We start from the raw sequence: 27,978 nt of genomic DNA, 5'->3' as shown, positions 1-27,978 counted from the left end.
GCGGTTCGAGCGCCGGCGGCAATGGGGGAAGGTGGCGGCCGGCGGGCGGCAGAGCCGGAGCGCTTGGCGCTGGAGCTGGGGCGGGAGAGGCAGAAGCAGTGAGTCCGGAGGGGGATGCGGCGAGGCCGGGCACGGCGGTGGCTCCGGGAGCGGTTCCGCAGCACCGCCAGCCGGGCGCTCCCGCCGCCTCCCTGCGGCAAAATGGCGGCTGCCTCCGCGGGTACGGGAGCGGGCTGGGCCCGCCGAGTGCCCGCAGCCCTCAGCGCGGCCCGGCCGTGCGGGGAGCGCCGCTCGCTCTGCTGGGCGCCAGGAAGGGCTGGCCTGAGGGATGCGTGTGGCACGGGGAGCCCGAAGAACCGCGATAAATCATGTCAGCCGGAAAGGAAGATAGCCGGCTGCCATGGTTAACCGCAGTAGGCAACTCAGCGCCACACAGCCGCTCGCTCCCTCTCCTCCAAGAGGGTGGGATAGGGAGAGAAGGAAGGAACGGTGAAAGAGAGAAAATTCGCGGGTTGAGACAAAGACAGTTTAATAACTAAAAAGTAACAACAACAACAAAAGGGAAACAAACCCAAGAAAAGCAATTGATGCAAAACCTCCAGGTGTTCACCACCAGTGGGACAATGCCTTTCCCGAGGCAAAGCAGCCCCAGCAAGTCCCAACACCTTAGTTTTATTTCTGAATGTGACATGATTTAGTATGGGGTATCATTTTGGTCAGTGGGATCAGCTGTCCTGGCCATGTCCCGTCCCAGCTCCTTGTGCACCTCCCGCCCTCTCAGTCATGGGCAGAAGGGAGGGCAGAAAAGGCTTTGACACAGTGTAAACAATGCTCGATGGTAACCAAAACATCACTGTGCTGTCAACACAGTTTTCATCACAAATCTGAAACATAGTCCCATATCACCTACTATGGAGTGAATTATATGTGTCCAAGGCAAGCACTGGGCTGGGAAGCCACTTTGGGGGAAAGACAGGGAAGATTTTTACATGAGTACATGCCTGGCAAGACAATAAAATGGGGAATGAGATGCTCTTTATGCACACTTCTTTCTACAGTGTTGAGTTGATGTGGAAAACTGGATTTCACCTGTCTCTAGGATCAGTAAATATCTCTGAGACCTCTAAGTAAGGTACGGTGTCTCTGCATGCAGTTTGCAGAGATGAGGATCTGTTCCTTTTAGCAGTCAGTCCCCTCCCTAAAGCAGCAGTTCCAGTGTTTCAGTGTTTCCCCTTGTTTCAGTGCTGTGATAATTGTTGATGCTCATGCCTGGTGGGATTGGTTTTTTCCCCAGTTTGCTTAGGAAGCAACACATTTTTCCCTGTGTTGAACGACATGATTGCCTTTTGAGTGTTAATAAATGGAAACAGGAAATGTCAGAAGCTCCTGTGCTGCCTTAATTCAGACCCTTGATATTTACATTTACATACCATTTTCAAGCATTCTATTCATACTGATTTTTCGCTTGAACAATGTTTCTTTCAGTGTCTGAGCTGCAGACCTCTTCAAACTAGTCCTGCAGTTATGGACTTTATAAAATGTTCATTCATAAATGGAAAAAGAAAACCCAGTATTAACAGAGTCAAAATGGCACCTTATGTATTCAAAATGGCAAAAAAAGTAGCTTGGACATACTTGCACTAATGTGTAAGCAAATGACCATTAATAAATCTCCTGACTTAGTAGTGTCTCAGGGTAAATAAATCAGTTATCCTCTGCATGCACCAGTTCTTTTCCCTGACACATGGTATTAATGATGATCAGGTAAAAAGTTGAGTTGTGGTGACTTACTTATGGAAAAAAGCAAAATATATATTTAATAAAAACCTTTATGGGGATGGCATACCAGTAAAAGACTTTCAGCTCCAAGTGGGTTCTACAACTATTTTCTTTGTGTGCAAATTGACAATATTATTATTGTCTGTTTCTCAGGAACTATTTATTCAGCTTAATTGCCAATGACCAGGCTTGTTAGACATCTCCATCTAAACCAGTGGCATGAGTAGTCAATGAATACAGAAAAGCTTTTTGAAGGTGTGATTCATCTGACCTACTTTGCCTGGCTGTTCTAGCATGAGATGACTCACACCCTAGGAGGTGCCAGTTTCTCTCCCCTGGGTAGAAAGCAGGCTGAGGATGAGTGGCTTGCAGATAGATGTCTGCATTCCTTCACTGCCATCTCGCCCTTGTCGTCTTTTTACTGGCATATCTGATTGTTTTGCCAATTAGGCAGTTTGCTAACAGTCCACCTACAAGTCTCATTTATCAGTCCTGAAGAAGAGATTTCTGCTTCACAGAGTAAATTGAATCATCCATGTCCATACGGGGTCTGTTCCTAATGTACCTACTGATTCTCCAAGATTGTGGATGTAGTACTGTGAAATCTTTCGAATTTTTTTCTGACTGTAGTGAAAGTCAGCTCAAATCTGGCTCTGTATTGTTGTGATCAAGATTCAGTGCACATTTTGATTGGGAAATGTCATGGCAAATGTGTCTGGGAGAGAGAGAGAGAAGGCATATAATACTGCAGTGCACTTCTTATTAGACAAAGAGGTCTTAAAGACATATAGTTATGCATGTCAGCTACTTAGTAATGTTGATGGAATTGTATGTTACTTCAGCTTGTGAAATTTCATTTCCTGTGGCTTTCCTTGCCAGGAAAGCTGCAGCATTTTCCCAGCGTACTGCTGACTGCAAGTGTCAAGAGTCCGGAGTCAGGGGCTTTCAATACTGTGTGTGCTCTTCCATGTGGTGCCCCTGCACTGTGCAATATTGTTTCTGCTCTGTTCATCGATTCTGATGGCATCTGTGTATCTGCCATGTTATAGAGCTGATGCCCTAGAGCTGATGACTTGCCCTGAGCTTCTCCTGACTTTTCTCCTGAGTTTTTCTCTTGACTATAGAAAATCACTTCAGACAGCCTTTTGCCTGATATCTGTTCCAGATATCCAGACCTGGGTAGCAAAACGTGCAGGAGAATGGTTTTCATCCTAAGTGTCTGCCATTGTCAAGTAAAATAACACCTGTAGACAGCCTTAAAAAGAATTGTAGCGTTTTTTTCTCTTTTGTCATTTCAATCACAGTCTTCTTATCTGAACTGCATATTTTTTTCTCATTTTCTTCACAAGAGCTTTTTTGTTATGCTTAGTATGCAAGGATGTGGTTAGGTTCTCATGATAACTTAAATGTGAGGTTTCAGGATTTACAGGCTTTCTTCTGTGATGACTGTAAATTGTCCATTGAAATGGAGAAGATTTATAGGCCTTGGATAGACTATTTATGTGTATGTGGGGTCGCAGGTAAAAAGTGCAATGCAGTCCCTCTAAGCAAAGACCAAGTCTCAGGGCAGGTAGCCAGCTATACACAGCTGCATTAAATTCACACAAACACATACATGGCATGACCTTCACTTCCTATCACAGTTAGAAATAACTCCAGAAATACAAAATTAACATTAAACCCCAGCAATACTTACCAAGCTGCTCAAAGTGATTTATTTCTACATCCCTTTTCTCTCTGGGCAGGGATTGCATTTTACTGAATATACACTGCCTAAAATAAAGTGGTTTCACCCTGGATGCATTAAATGAGTAATAACAATTATATTTTTTAAAAAACTGGTTTCTGTTGCCATATGGAATAAAGACTTTCTGTCAGTGTAGCAATTACAGTGTGATACCTGACAATTTACCATTTTCGTACATATCAGAACAAAATGTAATTGGAATTTGGCTTCTAGTTTTGTTAATGGTGCAGAAAGAATAATAAAATCTAATGAAAGAAATTTTGTATCTAGTCTTGGAACGGTAACAGAAATTGAAAACTGGAAACACTGGATTTAAAGAGCTTGTTCTTCCTGTGTTTTCCCTCTGCATCTGAGCACTTAGTTAAGATTTCTTTGAAAATGAAAACAATTTCATTTTGATACAGCTCAGCTCTGGTTACAGCTTTGACTGTTTCTAATTTTCAGTGTTATTTTCTTTAAAAAACTCCCATTTTAGCACTCACTGTCATCATAATTTCCTCTTTTCCAAACTCTGAGAAGTTGATAGAAATCTGCTTTGCAGAAACCTTATCTATTTGTGTTAAAATGATAGCAGCAATACAGTAAGATTTTGTCTTTCTTCTTCCTAGCCATCTGCCTCTTTTATTTGGAGTGGGAGAAAACAGGCAGCAATCAGATTTCCTTTGGTTTTCCTACATCTCAAGCTTTTTGAGTCATGCTTCAAGGCTATCTTTGGCTGGGTTTCACCTAATCCTTTTTGTCTCTAGCAAGTTATCAGTACTGAAATGATTTTTTTTGCCAATGTGCCCCCGTCTTAATTAATTGCTGGAAAAGACAAAAAGAGCAATGAGCAAGGAGGGCTTGGAAGCCCCACCTCTCCCCTGCCATTCAAGATGTCTGTCCTGCTGTTCTCCAGTGTGTCTCTTTCACGTAAAACAAACTTGGCTTACCTTAAATTACTCTTCTTTATATTTCTTTGCAATTTCAGCTCTTCAGCCCTCCTTATTCCAAGCTTACCTATTCAATTCCCTCCTTATTCCAAGCTTACCTATTCTGCCCCTGCGGAGCAGTTGGTTTGCTTCTGCAGCTTGCAGTTGAAAACTGTTGTTTCAAGCTATGAAAAAGAAGTGTCACCAACTGAATGTGAGCACAAGGAGTGCAAGAGGTGACGCAATTTCTCAGTAATCAATCTCTGTCATCAGAGATTTGATTTCTCAGAGGTCAGATAATTGTTTCTTAAAGACCATTTCTTGTGATCATGTTCAGAAAATGAATATCTGTGTTGACAATGGAAGTTCTTCTTTAAACATTCCCCCCCCCACAAAAATATTACAAGCCTAATAATTTTCTCTCTTGCATGTTTTAATGAACTAGGCTAAGGTTTCAAAGACACCAGTCATCATATTGGCCTTTTAAAGCCTTTCCCAAAGGGCCTTCTTTGTAGAGTTTGTGTTCTCAGTTCTTTTGGAGTATCTTAATTTGGGCACTGAAACATTGAGGTACCCAAGAACCATTTACTGGTTTTTTTGAAATGTTGGCTTTCCAAACTTAGCTTTAAAGGACAAAACCACAAAATGCCTCTACACTTTTGTGCATTTTGTTTTTTGCTTGCACGTATCCTGGTGTGGTCTGATTTCCTGAGACCTCACAGGCAGGACCATTTCTCCATTGACACCTCCTCAGAGAACCAGGCTGTTAGCATGATTATGGTCAATAAATTATCAGTAATGTCCTCTTGATTTGATCAAGATCAGGGAGTACATTGTAAGACACTAAACTACCGTCTGGCCACTTTGAAGGATGAGAGTCATCCAGCACCTTGTCTGAAGCCCGCCAGGTGGCTTGTACTCTTGTCAAAGTCCCCTGCCACCTTCTGCTTCTGATCATACCTTCCAAGACAGAAAGAGCTTGGTTTTCATCATACCTGTCAGCTTTATGGCTGACCAGTATACAGGATTGGCAAAAATATATTTTCCAAAAAAAAGGTGGCTTGAGGTCCTGTATTTTTTTTTAACTCTCATCTTACTTTAATTACTCACTTTCTTTTCTGACAGTTGTAAAACATCATTTGTTTTGATTGGATTTAATATGGGTGCAATTTAGGAAATGACTATTAATCATTGAGCAGTAAGTCAAAATGAAGAACTAATTCAGAATTTCAAAACACAATACATCTCTCAGTTGTATTCTTGTTTTAAAAAACATACTCATTGAGCATCTTCTTTTAGATGAAAATCTAGGGTCAGTGTCCCCTCTACATTTTATAAATTCTGATAGATGGCTAGAAAATTATTATATTTTAGGAAATGTCTATCTTGGGTTTTTGTGGAAGTAGTTTTATTTGCAAAGTAGAAATGCTTCATTGTTTTAAAAGCACTGTAGTAACCATTTTTCAATACATTTAAGAATGGACAGTGTAACTACATAGAAATGATCAATAGATCTGAATCTTCTGAATCAATTTTCTGAATATATATTTGATCTGATTTCAATAATAGGACTAGTGCAAGAGCCATTATTGGCTCGTGTAGCAATTTATTGGCTTCTTTTAATACCTCAGGCAGATGCTTGAAAGCTCAATATTTGAACTGAGAAACACTATAACAGAACTGGAAAAAAGCCTTAACAGTATTGAAAATGAAGGTAAGTGAATTACAACAGTCTTTCTAATTGATTGGGAAACACAGATAAATAATTATTATAGGAAGGACCTACAGGGACTCAAATTTTTTATTTAGAAATTTAAATTTTTGCTTTTCAAACATGACTATTATAACTGTGGTGCTTCAGATGTGAAATTAAGAAATACTATGTGTGGCCACACTAGCTTTTTTTGTTTAATTATTAATGAAACTATGAATAATATAAATTCACAGAGTTGGTTAATATCCTGACCACAGTAAGCCTAGTGAAAATTTCCCTTGATTTATATTTTCAAGCTCTTTTATATGCAAAGATACTTATTATGAGGGTTACTAAGTGAAGACTTTCTCAGTCTCCAGTTAGTTAAAAGGAACAGATTTAAAAATGCTTTTGCTTAAAATGACATGAACTAATCTGGGAAATATAACAATTCTGTATTTTTTCTTTAAGATAATGAATGGAAAACCAGATATGAGACACAAGTAGAATTGAACAAACAGCTGGAAAGGCAAATGATTATTCTTCGAAATAAGGTGGAGCTTATTCGTGGAAATCCAGCAGGTAGAAATGGGTATTTGTAACTTTTTCAATAGAATTAGTGATGATTAGAGATGTTGAAATTATATCAACAGCTCACAATTTTCTGCTTATTTGTAGATAAACTGTCCCTTGTTCGCACCTTTGATAAAATGCCTGCGGTAAGTACTGTGACATTTAGTTGGCTTAATAACAAATCACAGTCTAGTTGGAAAACTCATATAGTCTTTCTTTTTCATGACAAAAAATAGCAGCAGTCTGGTCTAGAAGAAAAAACAATCAGTTCTGCTTACGTTTTTATTGTTTCATATATGCAATTGCTTATAAAATATTGAGTAAAATCCTTATGTAGGAAGTACATAAAACCTGAATATTGGGAAGAGTTATGTAGGGAAATTTATTCCTGAGTGAAGGTTTTATAATTGAATCTGCAGTAAGGCTTGCAAGATGGAATAGCTGGACTAGATCTATGAATGCATGGGAAAACAATAAACCTCATTGAATCATTTAATCTTTGACCACTCTCACAGTAAAAGATGTCTTCAGTTGTGACCAAATGGAGTTCCAGCTGTTTCAGTCTTGTCCTATCACTGGGCACTGTTGAGAAGAGCCTGGCTGCTTCTTCATTCCTTCCCATCGCAAATTTATACACATTGATAAGAACCCCTGGGCCTTCTCATCCCCAGGCTGAACAGTTGCAGATCTCTCAGCCTTTCCTCATCTGTCAAGTGCTCTGGTTTCTTAATCATCTTCATAGCCCCATGTTGGACTTGCTTCAAGAAGTCCATATCATTCTTGTACTGAAGAGTCAAGAACTGGACCCAGCACTGTCACTACATCTCACGAGTGCTAAGGGTAAGGGTCAGATTGCCTCCTTGACTTGCTGGTGACATCTTCCTAATGCAGCCCAGGCAGCCACAGGCCACCCTTGCAGCAAGAGTGCATTGATTTCTTGGGGTCACCTTGCTCACCAGGACCCCAAAGACATCTTCTCCCAGGCTGCTTCCCAGCCAGTCAGCTCCAGCATATATTGGTGCCTAGGATTATTTCTTCCCCAGGGACAAGACTGCATTTACACTCCACATGATTCCTCTCTGCCTGTTTCTGCAGCTTCTTGAGGCTCTTCTGCATGGCAACAATCCTCTGTTGTATCAGTCAATAATTCCTGTTTTGTATTAACTGTGATAACCTAGGTGAATAGTTGGAGTAACATTTTGCATAATATAGTCACAGGAAAAGTCCTCATTTTACATCAAGTTTTTGCATCACTGAAGGAAGTATCTGTTTTCATTTTTTAAATTTTATTCTGTAATGCACTCATACTTCATATCATTTATTTCTACACAGCATAAAATATTTTTTCTGCAATCTTGAGGAGAAAATGCCAAGGAAAAAAACCCCAGCAAATATGGCTATTTTGTCTTCTAAGGTAGCAAATGAAGTAAAACAATCATTGTAGGTTCAGACCTGCTTTCCCCGTAGTCTGTCATCTGCTGAAATATTTGATAACGTTTCTGCTTCTTACCCACTTTTAGAAATAGGGAAGGTAGATAAAGATGTGATAATGCCTTGGAACACATTGTGATAATGAACATTATGAAGCAGGGCTGTTGTGATTTTATTCCTGTTGCAATTTTATTCTGTTGCTTATACTTACAGAAGTGCTACCATCTGACTTTTGTGGTACTTCAGAATCTGAAGATTGTTGGAAGTTTAGTGACCCTAAAGGAAGCTGCATGCTCTGTTAGTGGGAAGGATAATTATCTGTTGTAAACAGGGTATGAATAATTAACTGCTTTTTCTGATCTGATTCATGGCTTTCAAACAGTCAAAATTTTTGCCAGTTTCAGTGTTGTCCTAGAGACCATGGTGCTTTGTAGGTAGGCAAGATTTTTTTCTTTAGCAGCCAATTAAAAAGAGAACAGAATCTTCCCCATCCCACTTTCCTGGTTCACTGAGCTCATCTGATAATACAGCTGGGATTATGTTCAAAGAAAAATCTCGAAGACAGAACACTGATCTAGAAAATTTACAGCAGAGTCTGCTTTGGATGATATTATTCCTGTCAGCCAGTAAAGCACAGACTGGCGTGCATAGTTACAGTATCGCAAGTATTTATTTCTGTCCAATTGCCAGTACTCTCCTAACCAATCCGATTACACCTTGCCAGGCACTCCAGGAGGCATTACCAGAGGGATAATCTCCTTTCCCACCAACCCAGTACATTTCTAATCCCTGCTGTGCACTGTGTTGCCTGCTCACCAATGAGCCGTGGTTCTTAGAGGTTTGATTACTGTTCCCCTAAAGGGAGGAATGGCAGCCCAGCTGAAAGGTTCATCCTGCCAGAAGGTGTCTAGAAGAGAGCTTGAGGAGTCCTGGGCTCACTTCGTGAAGCCTGGGAAAGTCTGGAGCGCATGTGCTAGGCCAAGCAGTTTCAAGTCCTTACTTAATTCTTCCACCTAAGAGTGAATAAATCCTCCTGTTTGCTAATCATAAGGGGAAGTGCTTTAAGGATTAAATGAAATGTTTCATTTCTTTTCTTGTTTTGATTTTGGGAGATGGAAAGAGCAGAAAAATATTAAGGTATTATGTGGGCTTTGCTGTTTTTTGTTTTTGTTTTAGTTTTTTTTTAAACTGAAGCCATTAGAAAAGTGTTTATTTACAGATACTCTTGGAGAATGAAGAGCTGCTCTGCTTTATGTATATAATTTTAGAAGATAAAACATTGTTTAAAATACACAGATAATTTTTTGTGGTGTTTAAGCATTTAGGCTTGTTAAAGTTCTTTTGGGGTTTTTGAGGGCTGCTCAGTGGATTAGGGGAGAATATTTAGCTTCTTCACAGATGAGAATAAAGAGCAGATGTGAGTGGTAGAAAAACCAAGAATTTTCAGCCAGTCATCAATATACATTTGTTCAAAGTAAAAATGCTGAGAGTGAGTATATAAAGCATGGCGCGTGTGTGTAAAATCAAAAGTACACTGTGATATTCAGCTTTCGACACAGCAGTTGCATATGAATTGGAAATATATTCCTATATGAAAATACACTTCCTAAGTGTATTGCATAGGAAAGATTTCTTCACTGAAAGGCTTGTCAAGCACTGGAACAGGTTGCCCAGGGAAGTGGTTGAGTCACCATCCCTGCAGATATTTAAGAGACAAGTATTGTGGTGCTTGGCAACATGGATTAGTGCTGGATTTGGCACTGCTGGGTTCATGGTTGGACTTGAGAATCCCAAAAAAGTTGATTCTCTGATTGTGTGAAGCCCTATGGAAAGACTGAAAAGTGGTTCAGCAAGGTGATACAATTCCTGCAATGTGGCAACAGTAGACAGTAGATTTTCAGTAGATTTTGGTTTGAACAACGTGTTTAGAAAATTGAATATTATTTTCAAGTATTTATAACCTGTCTTTCCAAGAAACTTAGAATTATAATTAGGGATATTAGAAGGACCTCTAACAATTCTTAATTTATTAAACAATTTCAGCTGTATTTAACAGAGGAGTTATCTCAAAGATGCTAAAGAAATTTAGCTCACTCAAGCTAGTTATTTAAGGTCCTACTATAGTGAATAGAGGGAGAAAAACATGTCTAAAGACTAATTCAACCTCTTTAGATACAGATAGTGTAAAATATTTTCTTAATATCAAGCACTACAGGCAAAATAAAAAAAAAAAAAAGATATTAGTCATCAGGGACCTGGCAGTCAGCAAGCTATAAAAACCTGAATGAAAGAGAAGAATGCAGATGCAAATTCTGGAGCGATGAACAAGGAAGCACAGAGGATTTTCTGTGTTTGAAAATTGCAGTAATTGTTGCAGATGGCTTGCACTATTTTTGCTTTAGAATTAGAATTGAACTGAAGGATAATTTCTTTCTATTAAAAACACCCCTACACCATTTATATATACAGTTATTATTCTGAACTCCTTATACTGATATGAGATAATACTTTTTTTTTTAATTCAGAAAAATTATGTAGATGTCTTGTAGCAATAAATGTGGAACCAATACCTTGAACACAGGAATTCTTACTGCCAGGGTCTAGAAAATAGTTTTTGTGTACTGAGGGCAGATTGAAAATAAAAGTGACAAGCACAAGGGAGTTCCAACAGTGAAAAGTGTTTAATCAGTAATTTCCTTTATGTCCCAATTAAAAATACAAATGTCATATAGTACTTCAGAAATAATTACAGAAGAAATGCATTCTCTCTTAAATATAACAAGATGTGAATTTTAAATGCGTCTTTTAAACATGCCGCTTTCATTTGTTTGCATTTTTTCATAAAATGAGTTTTGGTAAAATACATGTTCTCTGCTAAGCATAATTTCCCATATAAACAGAAAGAAAACTATTCCTTTCTCTCTCACCATTTCTGCAGGAACAAATCCCTAGATAGCAGATTTAGTATGCAAATACTGAAAAGCACACTGCGAAATCAGTTCAGAAGAGCACACTCCTGATAGCATTGCCTTAGCAACGCTCTAGTTAAGATTAGCCCAGGAACCAGGGCTTCTGGGATAAATCACCATTTTTTCATAATGTCCAGCACTACAGAGGAGAAAATTCTGACATTAAGGGCCAGATACTTGCTTTGCAAAGCTGCCTTTCTATAAGGACAGTGACCACAGAGCTGATAGCCTCACACAACCACCACAAAAACCCGGAGTTTTTGCTGTCAGTTTTAAACTATAAGGAGAATGTGTTGCAGTGTCACTCTGGAGACATACATGATTGCAATATGACAGGAAGGGAATCTTGGGTTTGTGAAAACATGCAGTGAAGACTTTGTATTTCAGTAGGCGTTGATAACTGCCTGTAGGGAACATCAGCACTTATAATGTCATAGGAAATGTTGACAAATTCTTCTAGCAAGTGACTCTTAAATGAACCTCGTTGCTCTTCCTGGGTTAAGCCATGAGTAGCTCTATGGAAAGAAGAAATCTGGTATCCTAGCTTTTCATGAAACTTGGAAGTATTTTGGAGAAAGTTCTGTCTCTGGTCTGACCGCCCTAAGCTGTTATCCTGCCTCCTCACAGACTTCCCCTTCTTACTCCTTTCATTTGACCTTCAAATAAATATTTCAAATACCTCCAAGAGCCCTTTTTTCTTTTCCTTGTCAAGTTGGCATTAGTTGTTCCTCCTGGTGGCCTTGCTCCAACTAGGAGATTGTTTTAGTCAAATCACTTTGTGATGTGCCCAGAGGCAAAATACACTTTGTGTTTCAAAGAAAACAATCAGAGAAAAATCTTGGAGTCAAGTGACATTCCTGTTTGTCTGTTCTCAAGAATTCCTCAGTTCCTTGTTCCAATCTGAACCACAGCGCTGGAGGTCTCCGTTTGAACTTCCCCTGCCCAAGTCAGCGCGTAACCCCTGCGAGCGTTGTGCAGAGACCACTGAAATAAAGATTTAGGGAGTGAGGGTCCCAGCCCTGTGCGCTAGTACAGCGCGCTAAAGCAATTCCGCTCTGGGTCTGGTTTGGAATCTAGGGATGATGCTGACCACAAGGGGGCACTTGGCATTTAGGCAAGCGCAAGGAGCCTTTCCCCGCCTGTGCTGATGCTTTTACAGAATCCAAGTGCACGTTGCATGGAGAAATATGCTAGGCTAAATAATTTTGAGGTATAATTTTTTTTTTTTTTGCGATGTATGACTCGTGAACTTATTGATACCAATCTAAAATCAATTTCCATTTCAGTAAAACTAAAGATGTATTATTTGGTTTTGCTAGTAATGAGTTTGAAATTATATGTTAAAGGCTGCTTGTGTTGCTTTTTTTAAGCAAAGCTGAGAGATATATTGCTTTTGTTCTAAATCATGGAGAAAAAATTAAAGAGGAAGCAAATTGCCATAAGGATCATTAGTCTGGATGAGCAGTGCTCTGATGAAAACAAGTTTGAGCTGCTTGATGAAGCCATGGATTTTTCACCTTGTCTGTTGTGAAATGATTGTTAATAATTGTCACCTCTGTTGCCACTGAGATCAGGGCAAGGAAAAATCCAGAATGAGAGCAACTTGTGTGGGTGGCCTTAAAATTCACTTGCAGTATCCTTCCATATAATTTCATTTTCTTGCAATATTAAGACAAATGTGTATCTTCAGTCAAGTGATAAGAAAATGGTGGGAAAAAAGAAACTGGAGAACTGGCGTTCCCTTTGTAAAACTCTGGACTTGGTCATTGCTAGACACAAGATTAATGTGTCTGTGCTCTGAGAGTGAATCATGCTAAACACCAAAAAATTCTGTTATATAAAGGAAGTATTCATTTAAAATCTCAGTGTGTCTTTTAGCTTTTTACCGGCTTGCTCAGAGTGGTTTGACATGGATGAGGTATTGAAAACTAAGGATCTTAAATTCGGGTTAAATGCCTTAGTCAGCTTATGTCTTCTTTTCAGGCATACAATGTCCCACTATTCAAAGCTTACTAGAAGAACATGTGTTTTTTTTGTTTTTTTTTTTTTAAAAAAAAAACAAAAAAAACAAAAAAACAGTATTCAGTTAAACTACTTCTTAAAAGCTTTTCCAGAACTTATCATACTGGTTCATCCTGGAGTTTTGTAGACAATTTTTTATTCTGGAGGAAATCTGCATTGTTTGGAAGCTCCTTCTGGTTCTCTTGAGCTCTCACTGGTCCTTTCTTTGTTTTCAGTCTTTTTCATGATGTAAGAACTCTGCTACAAGTCAGTATTACTGGATGCCTTAAGTTCTGTTTTCTGTGAACTTTTGTGTTGTTTTACAGTATGAAGTACTAAGCTGATTATACAACCATGATCAACAGAGAATTGAATCTGTTTTGGTGAGGTTTCTTTCTGCAGGCTTCCCACAGAATTCAGGAAAGGCAAATCCAGCTCTTAATGATTTGGCTGCATTGATATGCTGTTGTTTCTCACTTCTTGATCTGTGTTGATGTACAGCAGCTAAAACCTTCAAATAAACAAGGACTCTGCTAGTTCCCCAATAACTGCCTCCTACTTTCAAGGCAGTTACTGGGGAACTAGCAGAGTCCTGGCTAAAGTAGACCTCTAGAACCTCTATGAAGTTTTATCCTTTAAAGTTTCTTCATGTCTGGATTTCAAATTGCATTCTATAGTATTTGGGGTCTTGGAGACATCTTTTAGTTGAGTAGGAACATCTGTGTCACAAGATTTCCACAAGAACCTCAGTATTCCATACTGAGCTCTGTGTCATCAATTAGGTTCTTGGATGCAGGAATAGAAGTTCTCAGGCTGGGTTATCTGAGTAAATTTAATAGGTATTAGCTGTGAGAAAGGCGGCTAGATTGGGATTCAAACAGATTGCAAATTAGAGATGGAAAACCAATAGGAAGTTGTTAAAAAGAAGAAATAGAAGAAATAGAAGAAAAACCCAAGAAGTGTGCCTAAAATCATGCCTTCTCTTCAGAAGTAGACATGACCTTTCAGCCTTTTTCACTTTTTCCATCTGCTTTCATGCAAATATTTGTATTTCTGACTCATTGACAGCCTGGCTTCAAAAATTGCATCAGCCCTAGTGAAGTATGATGGTGGCAAGGGCATTCTCAGGCTATGAGGTATGAGAATTCAAGCTCTTGGGGAAGCAGAGGAATAAAATGTAACTCAACTACTTTATTTCTGGGATAAATTTTAGGCTGTTAGATAGAAGAGCCTTTCTTCCCCAGGTAATATGTGTTGAACATCCTTGCCAGGTTGTACTCTGTTAGAGGGATGACCACTGGAAAGCTTTTTATTGATACTTCATGAAGGCTTTCAGCAGCAAACCAGGCAGCTCAATTCAGCTTGGTTATATGGGCAGTCACAACAGCAACAGCTCAGATGCCTCCCTGTTATTTGACAAAAGCAGATGTGAAGAATGTAAGACATTACATAGACTGCTTTTTTAGCACTAAGATGTTAAATTCTGCCTGAAGTGCAATTGCAGCTCCAGTCCTGCTTTGATTTTGCGCTTCACTTTGCAATCTGTAAATTTTTAATATTTTATAGCTTTCTTATTTCACAAGGGATTTGTAATCATGGATTTATTACAATTTATGAGGTGGGTTTATTACAATTTATGAGGTAACTGTATACTTTTAGTCACGTTATCAACCTATTTCCGTCTGCTTGCTCATCAAAAGCAGTGTAGTGCACAGTTTGTTTGCTTGCATTTGGATAACATCCTTGCTCCAGAGCTGAATGAATGCCCAGGCATCTGCAATGGACCAGCTGCATTGGCAGCAAAAAATAGACAGTGCTTCTGAAAGGACTAATGAAAAAAGATCTAAAAGTAGTTTACTTTGTAAGTGAAAGAACTCAAAGAAATTAGATGAGTACCATCACTGAGGAGATACCAAATTGTTCTGTTGTAAGTAACAGCTGCAACACCAAGTCTTGCTGTCTTACATAACAATGATGGACAATCTAGTAAAGAAATAAATAGTGTGCTGTGGATTTACATAGAAAAAATCTGGAGAGAAGCATGAACTTTTGTATTTACTGTATTTGAGCTTACTGTGGTGATACAAAATATGTAGTAGGGGGTACAAAAGATTTTGTACAAAATATTCTGTCACATGGTTATAATCTTTAATGTGCACTAAGGTCAAGAAGGCAAAAAAATTTAGTTTCCTAGTTCAACAGTGCTGAGATCTTCTCTGTCTTGTTTAATTCTGTAGAGACACTGATGTTTGAAATGAAATAGCACATGACCCTAGTGGAATTAAGCCAAATCTTCTCTTTAATCTGCAGCTTACTTTTTCTCCTTGAATTGGCCAACATTGCCTGAATTGACTGTAGGAGCCTTCTGTATTTGGACAAAGATTTTATCTGCATCCAAGGCACTTCTGCTTTAATTAGGAAAAAAAAACTGCAACTACTCCTCAATCCTTTTCATGTCTCCAGTATGCCTGTTGTAACAGATTAAAGTTAATAATGGCTGAATCAGGGGCAAAATACTCCTCAAAGATACAACTCTTCTGTATCTCTTTTTTTTCTTTTGAACAATGGGAGGGGTTATTCTCTCTTGAAACGTTTTAAAAGTACTGTGCCTTTCAGCATGCTCCTGCAAAATCTTGATTTTAATAGAAATTATCCCTAGGGAAATCTTCAGGGAACCCAAAATTTTTAAAATGAAAAATAAAATTTGGATCCAAAAAGTAACATGTTATGCAGAAAATTATGCATAAGAATAAAAATTGTAATAATCTGCAGATGCTAGAAAAGACTGGAGACTTAAAACAGGCAGATGTAATTTTTTTACCAGCAGCAAGCATTCATAAACTCTCTGAGAAATAAACCATTTATGGATACTGGCATTCTGAATCTGAGACTAGCATGATAAAAAGGGAAAATTTATGGAAAAAGAAGGGAAAAATATTTTGAGAATTGCTATCTTGTTTCAGTGTTTACCAGAAAAATCTGGTAAATGAAGGTCTAGCAAAGTTTTAAGATCATGGGAAGAAATAAATTATTATTAAGGAAATGGTCAAGTAATCAGTATAGAAAGGAAAGGATTCATCTCTTTTGACTAAAGAGGTGCTTGTGATAGAAATTAAAAAAATAATAAAAAAAATTTTGAAACCAGATACTTATTTTACACAGGGGATCTGAGCAAACAAATGGAAGAACCCGACTGACTAGGAATGCAATAATATTGACAGCAAAACCATGAAGGTTTAACAAGTATTAAAGGTATACACTTGCCAGGAAAGAACAAAACAGAGATAGATGTGGTATGTAACAGATGTGAGAGACTTTGACAATAATGTTGTTGATTCTTTCTTTATCAGCTGTTTGGATGAATTAATCTTGAGGATGGATTGGAAAACAAAGTTTAGTCACAATAGTACTGGGAAGTAATACTGGAATGTACATTGAACAATATGACTCTCTTAAATATTAGGACACAAATACTTTTCTTCTACAGTAATAAAACAAAATACTTTACTTTTCTATATGTAGCTGTCTACCTCTTTGCTAGATCTTTTAATTCCTACTATAGGCAGTTACAGGTCTTATTAATACAGTCAGCTAAGTAAAGAGATTTCCATCTAGATTTATTTGGTCATTTTCAGTGGAATAATTGTGTAAGCAAAGAGTCTTGAAGATGTTTCAGTGCACAGTAGCCCATTACTGCTCCAGGAGGATGTGTCTTGTGTAACCCATGTGTCAAATCTGCAATACGTGAATGTCTTGGACTCTATTCAGACAGAACAATTCAGGTAGAACTGAGCTGAGTTCTTTAGCTGCTTAGCTGAATGAATCACTGCACATCATTGATGGTCTTCACTCTGACTCTTAGTGGGAGTTCAGTTCACATTTGCACACTCAAATGTAGATACCCTCACCTCAGACTGAATCCATCCAGTCAAGTATACATATGAATATAATATTTGGATGGATGAAAATGGTTATAATATTATTAGATTACTGATAGAAATTGTATTGTATGTTATTGTATGTATTTTAAAAAAGACCAAAAACCAAAACCCAACTTTATTGTAAATAAAGACCAAAAACTAATAATGATGAGGCACAGAACTCAATGGATAATTAACACATTTTATCAGAAAATAACAGATAAAAGGGACAGAATGCTATTTTAGATTTTTAAGATCTACCAGAACATTGCAGAAAAGCCAGTCAAAAAAACCTGTCAGATGAAGTAATCATGAATTCATTCAGTATAAACTAAACATGTAAATATTGCTTAAGTTTTAAGTAAAGGTAGAAACAATAAAATGCAGGAAAGGAAAAAATAGGTAATATCAGCAAGTGCTTGGAAGAAGAAATGACAACAACCAAATCCTAAGAAAAACTCAAAGAGCTGGATATGCTTAAAATGAGGGAAATGGGTAATCCATATCTCAGGATTCTGAAAGAACTGACTTGTCACATCACTGATATGATAGCAAGTAGTTCTAATAAATGTGCACATTGTGCGCACTGGAGAAAAGTACTTTTTTTCAGGTTAAGAGAGGAATAGTTGTTGTAAAATGAAATTGAAGTATGGATTTATTAAAAGGGGCTCATGTTGGGAAAACCTGTTGACATTCTGTGATAAAGCAATATATTTGTTGTCACAATAAATAGAGTAATCTTGTTCACTGTGACCTCTGATAAAGATATCCTGTCGCATGGGAAGTGACTGATTAATTTGGAGAAAATGAAAATGAATAGATTTGTTAGAGGAGTAAAGAGCTGGCAAATGGAACATGATAGCAGTGATTAGTGAAGGAGTCTGCTGGGAGAGTACAAGCAGAGGTCTTCCAGGACCAGGTTTAAGATGAACCTTAATATTTAATGCATGACCTTGATACACACAGTAGAATTAGATTGTGATATCTCTCTCCTGAAACCAATTATATAATATAATTGGGATCTGGATGTGGTTTAGAAAAAGAAAGACAGTGAAGACTAGATTATTAAAAATGTGAGTAAAATTTAATAGTGTAGACCAAAGGATTTAGTAAAGAGTAAAGAAATTATGTTATGAATTTAGAACTGATAGAACTGCAGAGGAGCATCTGGGTATTCTAGCTGATGCCTTGTTGACTGTGAGCCAATATTGTGCAGCTGTGCAAAAGGAAAATGCAATCCTAAAATTTATATAGGTAAAGAAGTATCACTGATTGTTCAAGGCAGTGAGATGGCTTTTGTAGTACTGTGTAATGTAGGCCAGTTCTGTTCTCTAGCCATAAGAAGGTTGAGCTCCAGCCTGGTGCACAAGGGGATTACTAGGACAGCCTAGTGTGTGAAGGATAATTTCTGCAAGTTCAGCTTAATCATCCTAATAAAATGAATGTGGAAAAAAGATGCTCATGTCTTCAATCTATACATGCTGGGGAGAAACAGAAGGGAGGAAGAAGAACAGTTATTTAAAACACATTTAAGTACGAGAACAAACAGGTGTAAACCAACCTTGAATAATAATAGACTAATGGAATGGTTTCGGTTAGAAGGGACCTTAAAGACCTATTAGTTCCAATCCCCATGCCATGGACAGGGACACCTTACACTAGATTGTCTTGCTCAGAGTCCCATCCAACCCTGAAGACCTCCAGGGATGGGGCATACCCAGCTTCTCTGGGCAACCTGTACCTGTGCCTCACCACCCTTGCAGTAAAAAATGTCATCCTAATAGCTAATCTAAACCTGTTCTCTTGCAGTTTAAAGTCATTACCCCTTGTCCTGTCTTTATGTAACTTCGTAAAAAGTCCCTCTCTGGCTCTCTTGTAGGCCCTCTTCAGGTACTGGAAGGTGCTGTAAGGTCTCCCCAGACCCTTCTCTTGTCCAGGCTGAACAACCCCAAGGATCTCAGCCTGTCTTCAGAAGAGAGGTGCTCCAGGGCTGTGATTTTTGTGGTCCTTCTTTGGTCCTTCTCTGCTGCAACAACTCCAGATCCTTATCTTGGGAACCCCAGAGTTAGATGGAGTACTCCAGGTGGAGTCTCAAGAGAGCAGAGCAGAGGAGGGAGATCACTTCCCTCAGCCTATTTGCCACACTTTTAATGCAGCCCAGGAAACTGTTGGCTTTCTGGACTGCAAGACACATTGCCAGATCATGCCAAGATTTTCATCTACCAACATCCCAAGTCCTCCTTCTAAAGACCGTTCTCAATCCATTCTCTGGAAAGGATGCACGTTCTCCCTAGAACTTTCTATTATCACTAACATACCTATAGAAACTTTACTTGTGGCCCTTGACATCTCTGGCTGTGTTTAATTCTGTCAGGGCTGTAGCTTTCCTAAACTGATCCCTGAATGGTCAAACAATCCCTGTATTCCTCCCAGGCTACCAGTCTACATTTCTAGGTTTCCTCTAGGCTCTCTAGGCTTTCTCTAGGCTTCCTCTGTGTGTTGGAATTTGTTCAGGAGCTACTTGTTCAACCACACAGGCCTCCTGGCATGTTTGTCCAAATTCCTCTTAATTGTAATACAATGTTCCCGAATTTGGAGGACGAAACTCATACAATTATGTCTCTACTGGATGGAATGGATCAAATTATGACTGGGATTATGAAAAGCAATTCCTTGTGTTAGTGGTAGAAGAGGACCTGCTTGGGTCCTCCCAAGTGTGGGTATGTATTTTAATTCCGTTACAAAACAAGCAAAGATTTGGCCAGTGCCAGTTTTTGGTTAAAAATGGACTCTACTGGTGTTACTCATTCCTATTGCAGACAACGGAGATGGCTGCATGCCTAAGACAATCTCCCCACAAAGTATTGCTTTCTAGTCAAATTGGTATGGCTGCATGCCTAAGACAATCTCCCCACAAAGTATTGCTTTCTAGTCAAATTGGTATGAGTTACCTTTTCTGTCCCATGTAGTTCTTCAACCAGCCCAGCAGCTCTCTCAGAAAGTAGTTTGAAAATGAATGTGCTGGTAAGATGTGAAATCTTCCTACTAAGAAAGAACCATCAGAGGGAATTTTGCTTCGAGCAAAGGAGAAATTCTGACTGGTCACCACAAGGCAAATTTGCTTAAGATGCCAAGGAGCAGCAGTGTGAAATATGTACTTGCATCATTTTAACACAGTGGAAATGTGTAATGCATAACTGGTAATTGTAGCATGTGGTTAATTGCTTTTGCCTCTGCAGTGTGCCAGCTAGAACTATGAAAACAAAAAATGCACAGGAACCAAAGAGAATGACAAACATCATAATGATTGAAGAATAAGGACTATGGTGATGACATCTTTATAGAGCATGGAAATAGATGTAAAACACTGTTTTATTTACCATAACCACAGGATTCCTTAAGGGAGGTTCTTAAACAGCTAGAAGAAGAGAAGAAAAGTCTCCAGAACCAGCTAAAGGACTATGAACTTAGACTGGAACAAGAAGCAAAGGTTTGTAATCACTCTATCCCTCTAGACTGTAAAAGCTGTCTTGTGACCAACAGATTGTGTCTGGAATACACTTTAGAATAGTTCCAAAAACATGTGTCACTGAAAAAAGGCTCTGCTGTATATCTGAATCTTCTGTATGATTCAGATTTTAAAAGTTGTGCTTAATGATAGCCTGTATCTCATTTTAACTGTAGGCTTACCACAAAGTTAATGATGAGTGGCGCTTGTACCTCTCAGAGATCTTACAGGTAAGAAATGTGTGACTCAGTAATTTTAATGCTTTCTTAATATCACAACAGTATCTGCAATGCCATTAGATCAGGGTATTTTATTACTTCATTTGTACACCAAATATCTTACAAAAGCTGATTTTGAAAAATTTTAAGAGCCATAAATTGAAAGCTCATACAGTTTATTTATTTTAAATAGGTTTTTTTTTGCTTTTGTATCGATTGGAGTTTCAGTGTTCCCCAGCATAGTAAAGTGCCCATAACTGAGGAAACTGAAGCAATTTTCTGATGCTTGGCCATCCATTAGTCACAAGACTGCTATGCAGCTGAACAGAAGAGAAGTGAATTGTCAGCAGTAGTGACAGCCACCTTAAGCAATAATTCCTCCTTTTCCTATGTCTCCTTTTTTCTTTTAAAGATAAACTATCCAACCAGTTCAGAATGAAATACAACATATATTTCCATTGACTTTATAAAGCAGGTATAAAACACCTTGCTTTGGTTAAATTTTATTTATGCAAATTATGTAATACATGAAATTTTATACTACAAACTGGAGAAACCTGTAAAGAAATCTGTAAAGATTTATAGTACTTATTATTCTAGAAAAGCTCTAAATTCCTAAATAATGTAAAAGTCATAGCTTAGCGTGATATTCAAGAATTGCTGCCACTGAGTCCCTTTCATAGCTAACTGGGGTAAAAGCCTGTAATTAGCATGTGTTTGCACAGTGGGCAACTGATTCCCTTACATGGTTCATTGCTACTTTGGGAAATCTAAAAGAATTGCTTAAATGAACTTTCCAGCATGAAACCAAGAAAAAGCCTGGGAAGTGCTCATGATAACTGTTAATATTTTTACATTAGCAGTGAAACTGAGAACTTCTGGAGGAAGAAAGGAAGTAAAAGCAGATTTTATTACTGAACATGCTAGCAAGGGGAGCGCCTATGTTCAGCTCCCTATAAAAACACTTAAATATGTGTAAGACACCATTTGAAGTGAGGTATACGCACTGGCATGTTGCTTAGTGAGGCATTGGGATCTAGGATTTTGCCATCAACACTCGAGGTATTTTCAGCAGTTAATTATTTACTCTCATTATTTCAGTATCATATGAGAGCAAAATAGTCATCCTCCGATTAATATTCATATCTTTAGTTCTCTAAAGATATGAATAGCCATTCAAAAATAGTTGTAGAGGAATCCTCTGTAATCCATGAAGAAAGAATCAAGTGCAAAGTATCACATCAGTTTTAGGTCAAGATGAAATTAATTTCCCTGGGGACTTTTCTGTCCCTCCTCCTGAGCTCTAAGCAGAACGTGACTAGTTTAGATTAGACATCTACCTTGTGCATTGCTGATCTGAGCAGGGCAGTCACCCCCACATCCCAGCTGCTGTGTGCAGTTTTGAGCACCTCAGTCTAAGAAGGGCATCAAACTACATGAGTGTGTCCCAGGGAGGGTGAGCAGTGTGGTCTGGCCTCAAGGGCAAGATTTATGAGAAGCAGCTGAGGTCCCTGGGTTGGTTCAGCTGGGATGAGAGAAGGCTGAGGGGTGACCACATTGCTGAGCAGTGACCTCACCCCACACTACACCTTCCTCCAGGGGGACAGAGGAGGGGAAGGTGCTGATCTCCTCTCCGTGGTGATCAGTGATAGCACTTGGGGAAAGGAAATGAAGCTGCATCAGGGGAAGAGCAGATTGAATGTTAGGAAAACGGTCTTCATTGAAAGGGTGGTCAATCACTGGATCATGGTCCCCAGGGAACTGGTCATAGAAGTAAGACTTCAAGGACCAGCTAGATGACACTGTTTAATTTCAGGTAGTCCTGCAAGGAGCAGGAAATTGGAATTTATGATCTTTATGAGTCCCTTCCAACTTGAGATATTCTATGATTCTGTGGTTTACTGTTAATTTCAAACGGATCAGTGGTTTATCCTGGTTTATTCCTTTCAGGACTTTATCTACCATGACTTTCATTTAACTTTTATATATTATTTTAAAATTTGTATATCTTAAAATCCGCCTTCACTTTTAACTGTTCACTTTAACAATAGAGGCAGAAGTAGAGGTACATTCAGTACAGACTCTTTCAACTGTACTAAAATATCAATGTTCTAGAGTAATATTGCACAGTAATATTGGCTGCTGTTGAGGTAGAAAGATTTACCCATAGGCTTACAATATCCTTACCTTGCACAGTAAATATAACACAAGGTATTGCTGTCCTGTGACAACAGTGTATCCTAGTGACACTCTCTTATTTGCACAGAATAGATTCAGAGTTCTTTTAAGTCTTTGTTTTATCTCATTATGTTTGTAATTTTTTTATAGCTGACAGTAAGGAAAAAAATCATAGAATAGAAGTTTTTTATTGGTAGGTATTAAAAATTCCAGGTGGTGAAAAACCAGCAGGTTTTTCCTGCTTTGTTTTGAATCCCTCCTGAAGCCTGAGGCAGAAGCAGAAGACAAAGATGTCTCTGAGAAGCCATTTCTTTTATCTACCTTTTTATTACAGAGTGCTTCTCTGCCTTTTTTTTTTTTTTTTTTTTTTTTATTTACAGAATATATTTATCTTTGGAGTGCTTTTGATGTTTGTCTTACCTGGCCTGTAAGGATGCAGTCAGTTTTAAATGATAGTTATAAAATAAATTAAAAATTTCACAATCTTGAGAGCTCATGCTAGAGGCAATGGTTTCTGGTGTATTTTCTGGTGCATTCTTGTTTGCTTTTTTTGTTTTGTTTTCAGTCTGGCAAAGCACTGGATTAGGATTTGGAGTCCACAGATCTTAAAGGCACTCTCTGGTGGTGTTCAGAAATCAGTTTGAGAGCCAAGCAAAGAAGAGCTATAGTGGTTCTTTAAAAAGGCCATTCTTTCAGGCTGGATTCTTGCCATAACCTGTTGCTAGCAGAGTGGCATCTGACTTGTGACGGGATTTCTTTGCAGAAAAGACCCAAGGTTATAGATTGCTACAGCTGGAAAGCTGCTTGTACAACATTGGCTAATTTTAGTTGGGATAGGCCTGGAGTAAACTACACCAGTAAAAACAGTGCTATGGATAATGATCATATATACCGGCACTCTGTATTCATATAAATTACAGAAACAGTGAAGGCAGCCTTGGCGTTGCTCTTGCATCATGTGTCACAGAATCACATCTGCTCAGATGTGATAATATGATAAATTATACTAGCCATCATCTTTAATACTGGAGTTTCTCAATTACAAAAATTTCTTGCCTTCAATAAAGTAAATCCGTGCAAATCCCATTTACATCTGTAGCTGTAATTTGGGTTAGGATTTACCTTGTTTTGTAAAAATTTGGCTATTGCAGAACTCAGCTAAACCTAAAATTTTTGAAAGGATAAAACCAGATGCTCTGACTGGCAAGGGAGAAAAACAGATACTGAGGTAAATTTCCTTTATATTCCTGTTTACTGGTTGATTGTTTTTTGCTAAGTAGTGTTTTGAACAATGCAACTTTCTGTTCATTATAAATATCACAGCATAAGCCCACTGACAAAGTATTACTCAACATAATTTTTTATATTGCTTTTCATCAATTTTATTTATTGCAAATGTTGAAAATAGATATGCTTAAATCATTGTTTAACAGACTTCTGTTTAGTTGTATGGTTTAGAAATATAAATTTGAAAAAAGTCCACCTGCTCTGAGATACATAGAAATAAAATTAATTTCTGATTGCAATACTTGTGGATAAGCTTGAAATTTGAGGAGATTTATTTTTTAACTGAATTGAATAAGTTAAGAATATAAAGTGTGAAGAATATAGGGAGCATATATGAAAAATTTGTTGGACTCAGTCACCTGCCTCCAGTGGCCATAAACAGATGCTTACAAAAGTGTGGAAGCAAGCAGATATAATACTTAATTTTGAAACTCTCCCAAATAATTTATATTTGGAAACTTCCTCAGATAGTATGGTTTCTATGTATTTAGTGTCTCTTAGTGAAAACTCTTCCACAAACACACTTACCTATATTATTAAAATGAGCATACACAATATATATTGGAATAATTTAAAAATGTAATGAGAAAATTATAAACATGATATTGTTGTAGACCTATTTGCTTACCAGCCTTTTCCTTTCATTCTGTGTAAGCACAGAATCACAGGATTTCTTAAATTGGAATAGGGAATCTTCATGTTCCAGGAGAGTATATTAGTAGAATATGAATTAATGCAGTACAATATTAATTCAGTTCTATAAATGATGTTTCTCAATACATAAAAAACACTGTGTGGGTTTGAAGTGCCCCATATGCCACTTTTGACCCCAGTGATGTTTAACATGGTTCCAATGGAGAAGGTCAGAAAGCTAGAACCAGGAGGATTCACTGCTTCTGCAGTGAGATTAAATATCATCAGCCAGATATGGAGGTTTGCTGAGGGTTAGCACTTATCTGTGATTATGGTGGGGTTTTTTACAAACTATTTTAGTAGACCATTAATTACCCTGCCATTATATGACAGTGTGTTTCTGTTTATATCAAACAAAAGAAAATAAAGTGTAAAAGAAAATAAAGTGTCCTATAACTGCTGGTCTCAGAAGATGTGTGGTATAACAAAATATCCTGTTTGAATCCATTTTCCCTAAGAGGACTTTTTTTAGTTTCCAATGTTCTTTAAACACATGAAGATAATTTTTCATCCTTTAAATTGTCCTTAGTATATAAGAACTTAGTTTTCAGATGATTGACTGTTACAGCCAGTGACTTATAACTTTCAGGACAAACTTCAGTGTTTTCTGACAACATGGATGTTAAAATGGAGACTTGGCATAGTTTGTGTTTTAAGAAAATACTAGAATATAATTATGCACCTCATGAACATCACAAGGTAACTACAGCCATTGTTATATTATTTCTTTTTAACTATGTTTTGATTTATAGCCTGGGGGTTGTTTGTTCAAGTTGATGTTAATGAGAAATAATTTCATTAAAATAAGAGAAGACGTGCATGCTCTTGAGAGTAATGTGAACATTTTCTTTCTAAAGTTCTTATCTCACCTTTGTTGCCCTTTTACAAAATACCTGCATTGGAATTCAAACCATACTAAGAAACTGCTTAATGCTTGTTTTAGCTATACAAACAGGTACAGAAAGCCCAACCTGTGTATTAAACAAGCACTGAAAACATTTTTCTGTAATAGTTGTGAACACTAATGGGGATTCGTTTCTTTTTTTGCTAAGGTTGGGATTTAATGTGTGAGTAGGTATAGAGATCAGTGCCTGTCAGCACAGAAAGTCGAAAATTCTCAGGAACTAGAGTTCCAATGACTAATTGTTGATGCATTCAGTTTCCTGGCCATCCAAAACAGAAGCAAGTTCAGCAGAGGTCCTTTTTGTGGTTATTACAGGACAAGAAGATAGGCTAGCTGACAGCTGGGAAGAACATGGATGTCTTGATGGCTCATATCTCTGATGCAATTTGATCAGCAAATTTATTGCCATTCTGACCCCTGCTGTTACACTGAGATTTATGTTAGGGCTTATTAGCTGAATTTCAACACTGCTCTGCTACAATTACCTGGCTTCTAAGTCTGTAAGTCTAGCTGGTTTTGAATGGAAGAGGTTTAGCTGCCTGCAGAAATCCACACAGGCATTTTCTGCTTTGTTCAGCTGTACAGTGGTCTGCTGTTTAATCAATTGATTTTAAATAATCAACTGATTTGAATTTGAATAATTGATTATCAAGCACAATGGGCCTTGGATTGTGATCTTCCAACTCTCAGCAGAAGTACCTCCATATCTGTATGGGCCCAGTTCTCCCTCCAAGACCAAGACTGCTTGTAAGAGCTGGAACAAAGGATGTGTCAATCCCAAGAAGACTAGTGAGCCCTAGGTTTGACTTTTTTGCCTCTTTTCCCACAAATTTGAAACTTGCACAGATACCATCATTGTAGCTTCTATCACATACCTGGATACTATGACAAACATAACAGTGTGATGTTGTGATGTATTTTCCTTCAAAATGCCTTTACTTGAGAAAGACACTGAAGCTCTGTATATTATTAGTGCTCTTTCCTCTGCAGTAATGAACAGGAAGAGAAGCAAAGGGACATTGCATAGGAGCAGAAAGGCAGGCTTTTTATGCAGGAGAATGACCATTCCAGCTTGAGGAAGCACCATTCTTTCTCTAGAGATTTCTTTACATTCCCACAGATTTTTTAGATGATCAAGATGAAGCTCTAGCTGGTTTCATGTAGATGGTGTATGTATCCACGATGAGTACCACTTCTAAAGTCTGCTGGCAGCATCTCCTGCAGGCATTTCTGGTGATCATGGGTTCAAGGGCCTGGCTTTCCAGAGTGGAATACCTGCAGACAGCTGTAACTACATCTACAAGAAGTGTTTTCCCCTTTTCTGGTGGGAATTCTTTAACTGATGAAAATGTCTCTGTAGCCAGTCATCACTCTCCTAGTGCCAATATTTAGTATTCTGCTCATGTTCTCCAAATGACATCACTTAGGTAACAGGAATCATGAGATGAAGATTGCGTTTGCAGAGTAATTAGATTCTCTGCTAACCTGCGAGCCTAGAAATATACTTGTTTTTTCCTTTCTCAGGTTTATTAATTCACAGTAGTAATCAGATATGCAAATATAGAAAGCATGCACATTTTTAGCCGTTAAAACATCCAGGCAATGTGACATTTGCTGACTAACTTCACCCATTTTATTTCAGAGGAAGACACAGTGTTCCAGGAAACCCGAAGATGGTTAATCCTCAAACACAATCAATTAAAAAGACAGTAGGAGTGAACCAGCTTCCACAGCTAAAGTACTGATTTAATATTAATGCCAAGAACTTCCAGTCACTTTTTAAAAAATTTAATTTGACTGAAAGTTTCTAAATTGAAAATGAAAGTATTTGTGTCTTATTGCAATGCCAGACCCAGATTGGAATGTCTTCTTGGCTGCCTTAGTGTAAGTGTTCCTCTGCCTAATGGAATTGCTCTTCTAGTTGCCATCTTTGTACTGGTGACCTCTGACCCTTTCCATTCTGCTTCATATCAGTGATTTTGAAGGTGTTGGAAAACTTGGAGAATATTTAATGTTTTATACTCTGTGTAGATCCTTGAACTATGCAGCATGGAAAACAAACAAGCCTCTAGCATTTTTGACCTCTCAATTCAAGAAGAAGCAGATTGATGTAACCTGAAGTATTGTCTAAACATAATTTTTTTAAAAAGCTGGCTTGCCACAGATCCC

At 38.1% G+C, this 27,978-nt stretch overlaps 1 protein-coding gene across 1 annotated transcript; it reads left to right on the top strand.

Moving 5' to 3' along the window:
• On the top strand, positions 1-27,554 carry CCDC169 (coiled-coil domain containing 169). Its single transcript, XM_030234532.2, has 8 exons — positions 1-98; positions 6,066-6,148; positions 6,599-6,709; positions 6,806-6,846; positions 20,413-20,511; positions 20,706-20,759; positions 24,077-24,153; positions 27,452-27,554. The coding sequence occupies exons 1-8, from the start codon at positions 22-24 to the stop codon at positions 27,552-27,554; spliced, it is 645 nt and encodes a 214-aa protein (XP_030090392.2). The 5' UTR covers positions 1-21.
• The last annotated feature ends 424 nt before the right edge of the window (positions 27,555-27,978 follow it).

The sequence above is a fragment of the Serinus canaria genome, chromosome 1, assembly GCF_022539315.1.
Source record: "Serinus canaria isolate serCan28SL12 chromosome 1, serCan2020, whole genome shotgun sequence".
In the NCBI taxonomy this organism is placed as follows: domain Eukaryota; kingdom Metazoa; phylum Chordata; class Aves; order Passeriformes; family Fringillidae; genus Serinus; species Serinus canaria.
Note: the sequence above shows the minus strand (reverse complement) of the source record. Positions and strands in the feature narration are given on the sequence as shown.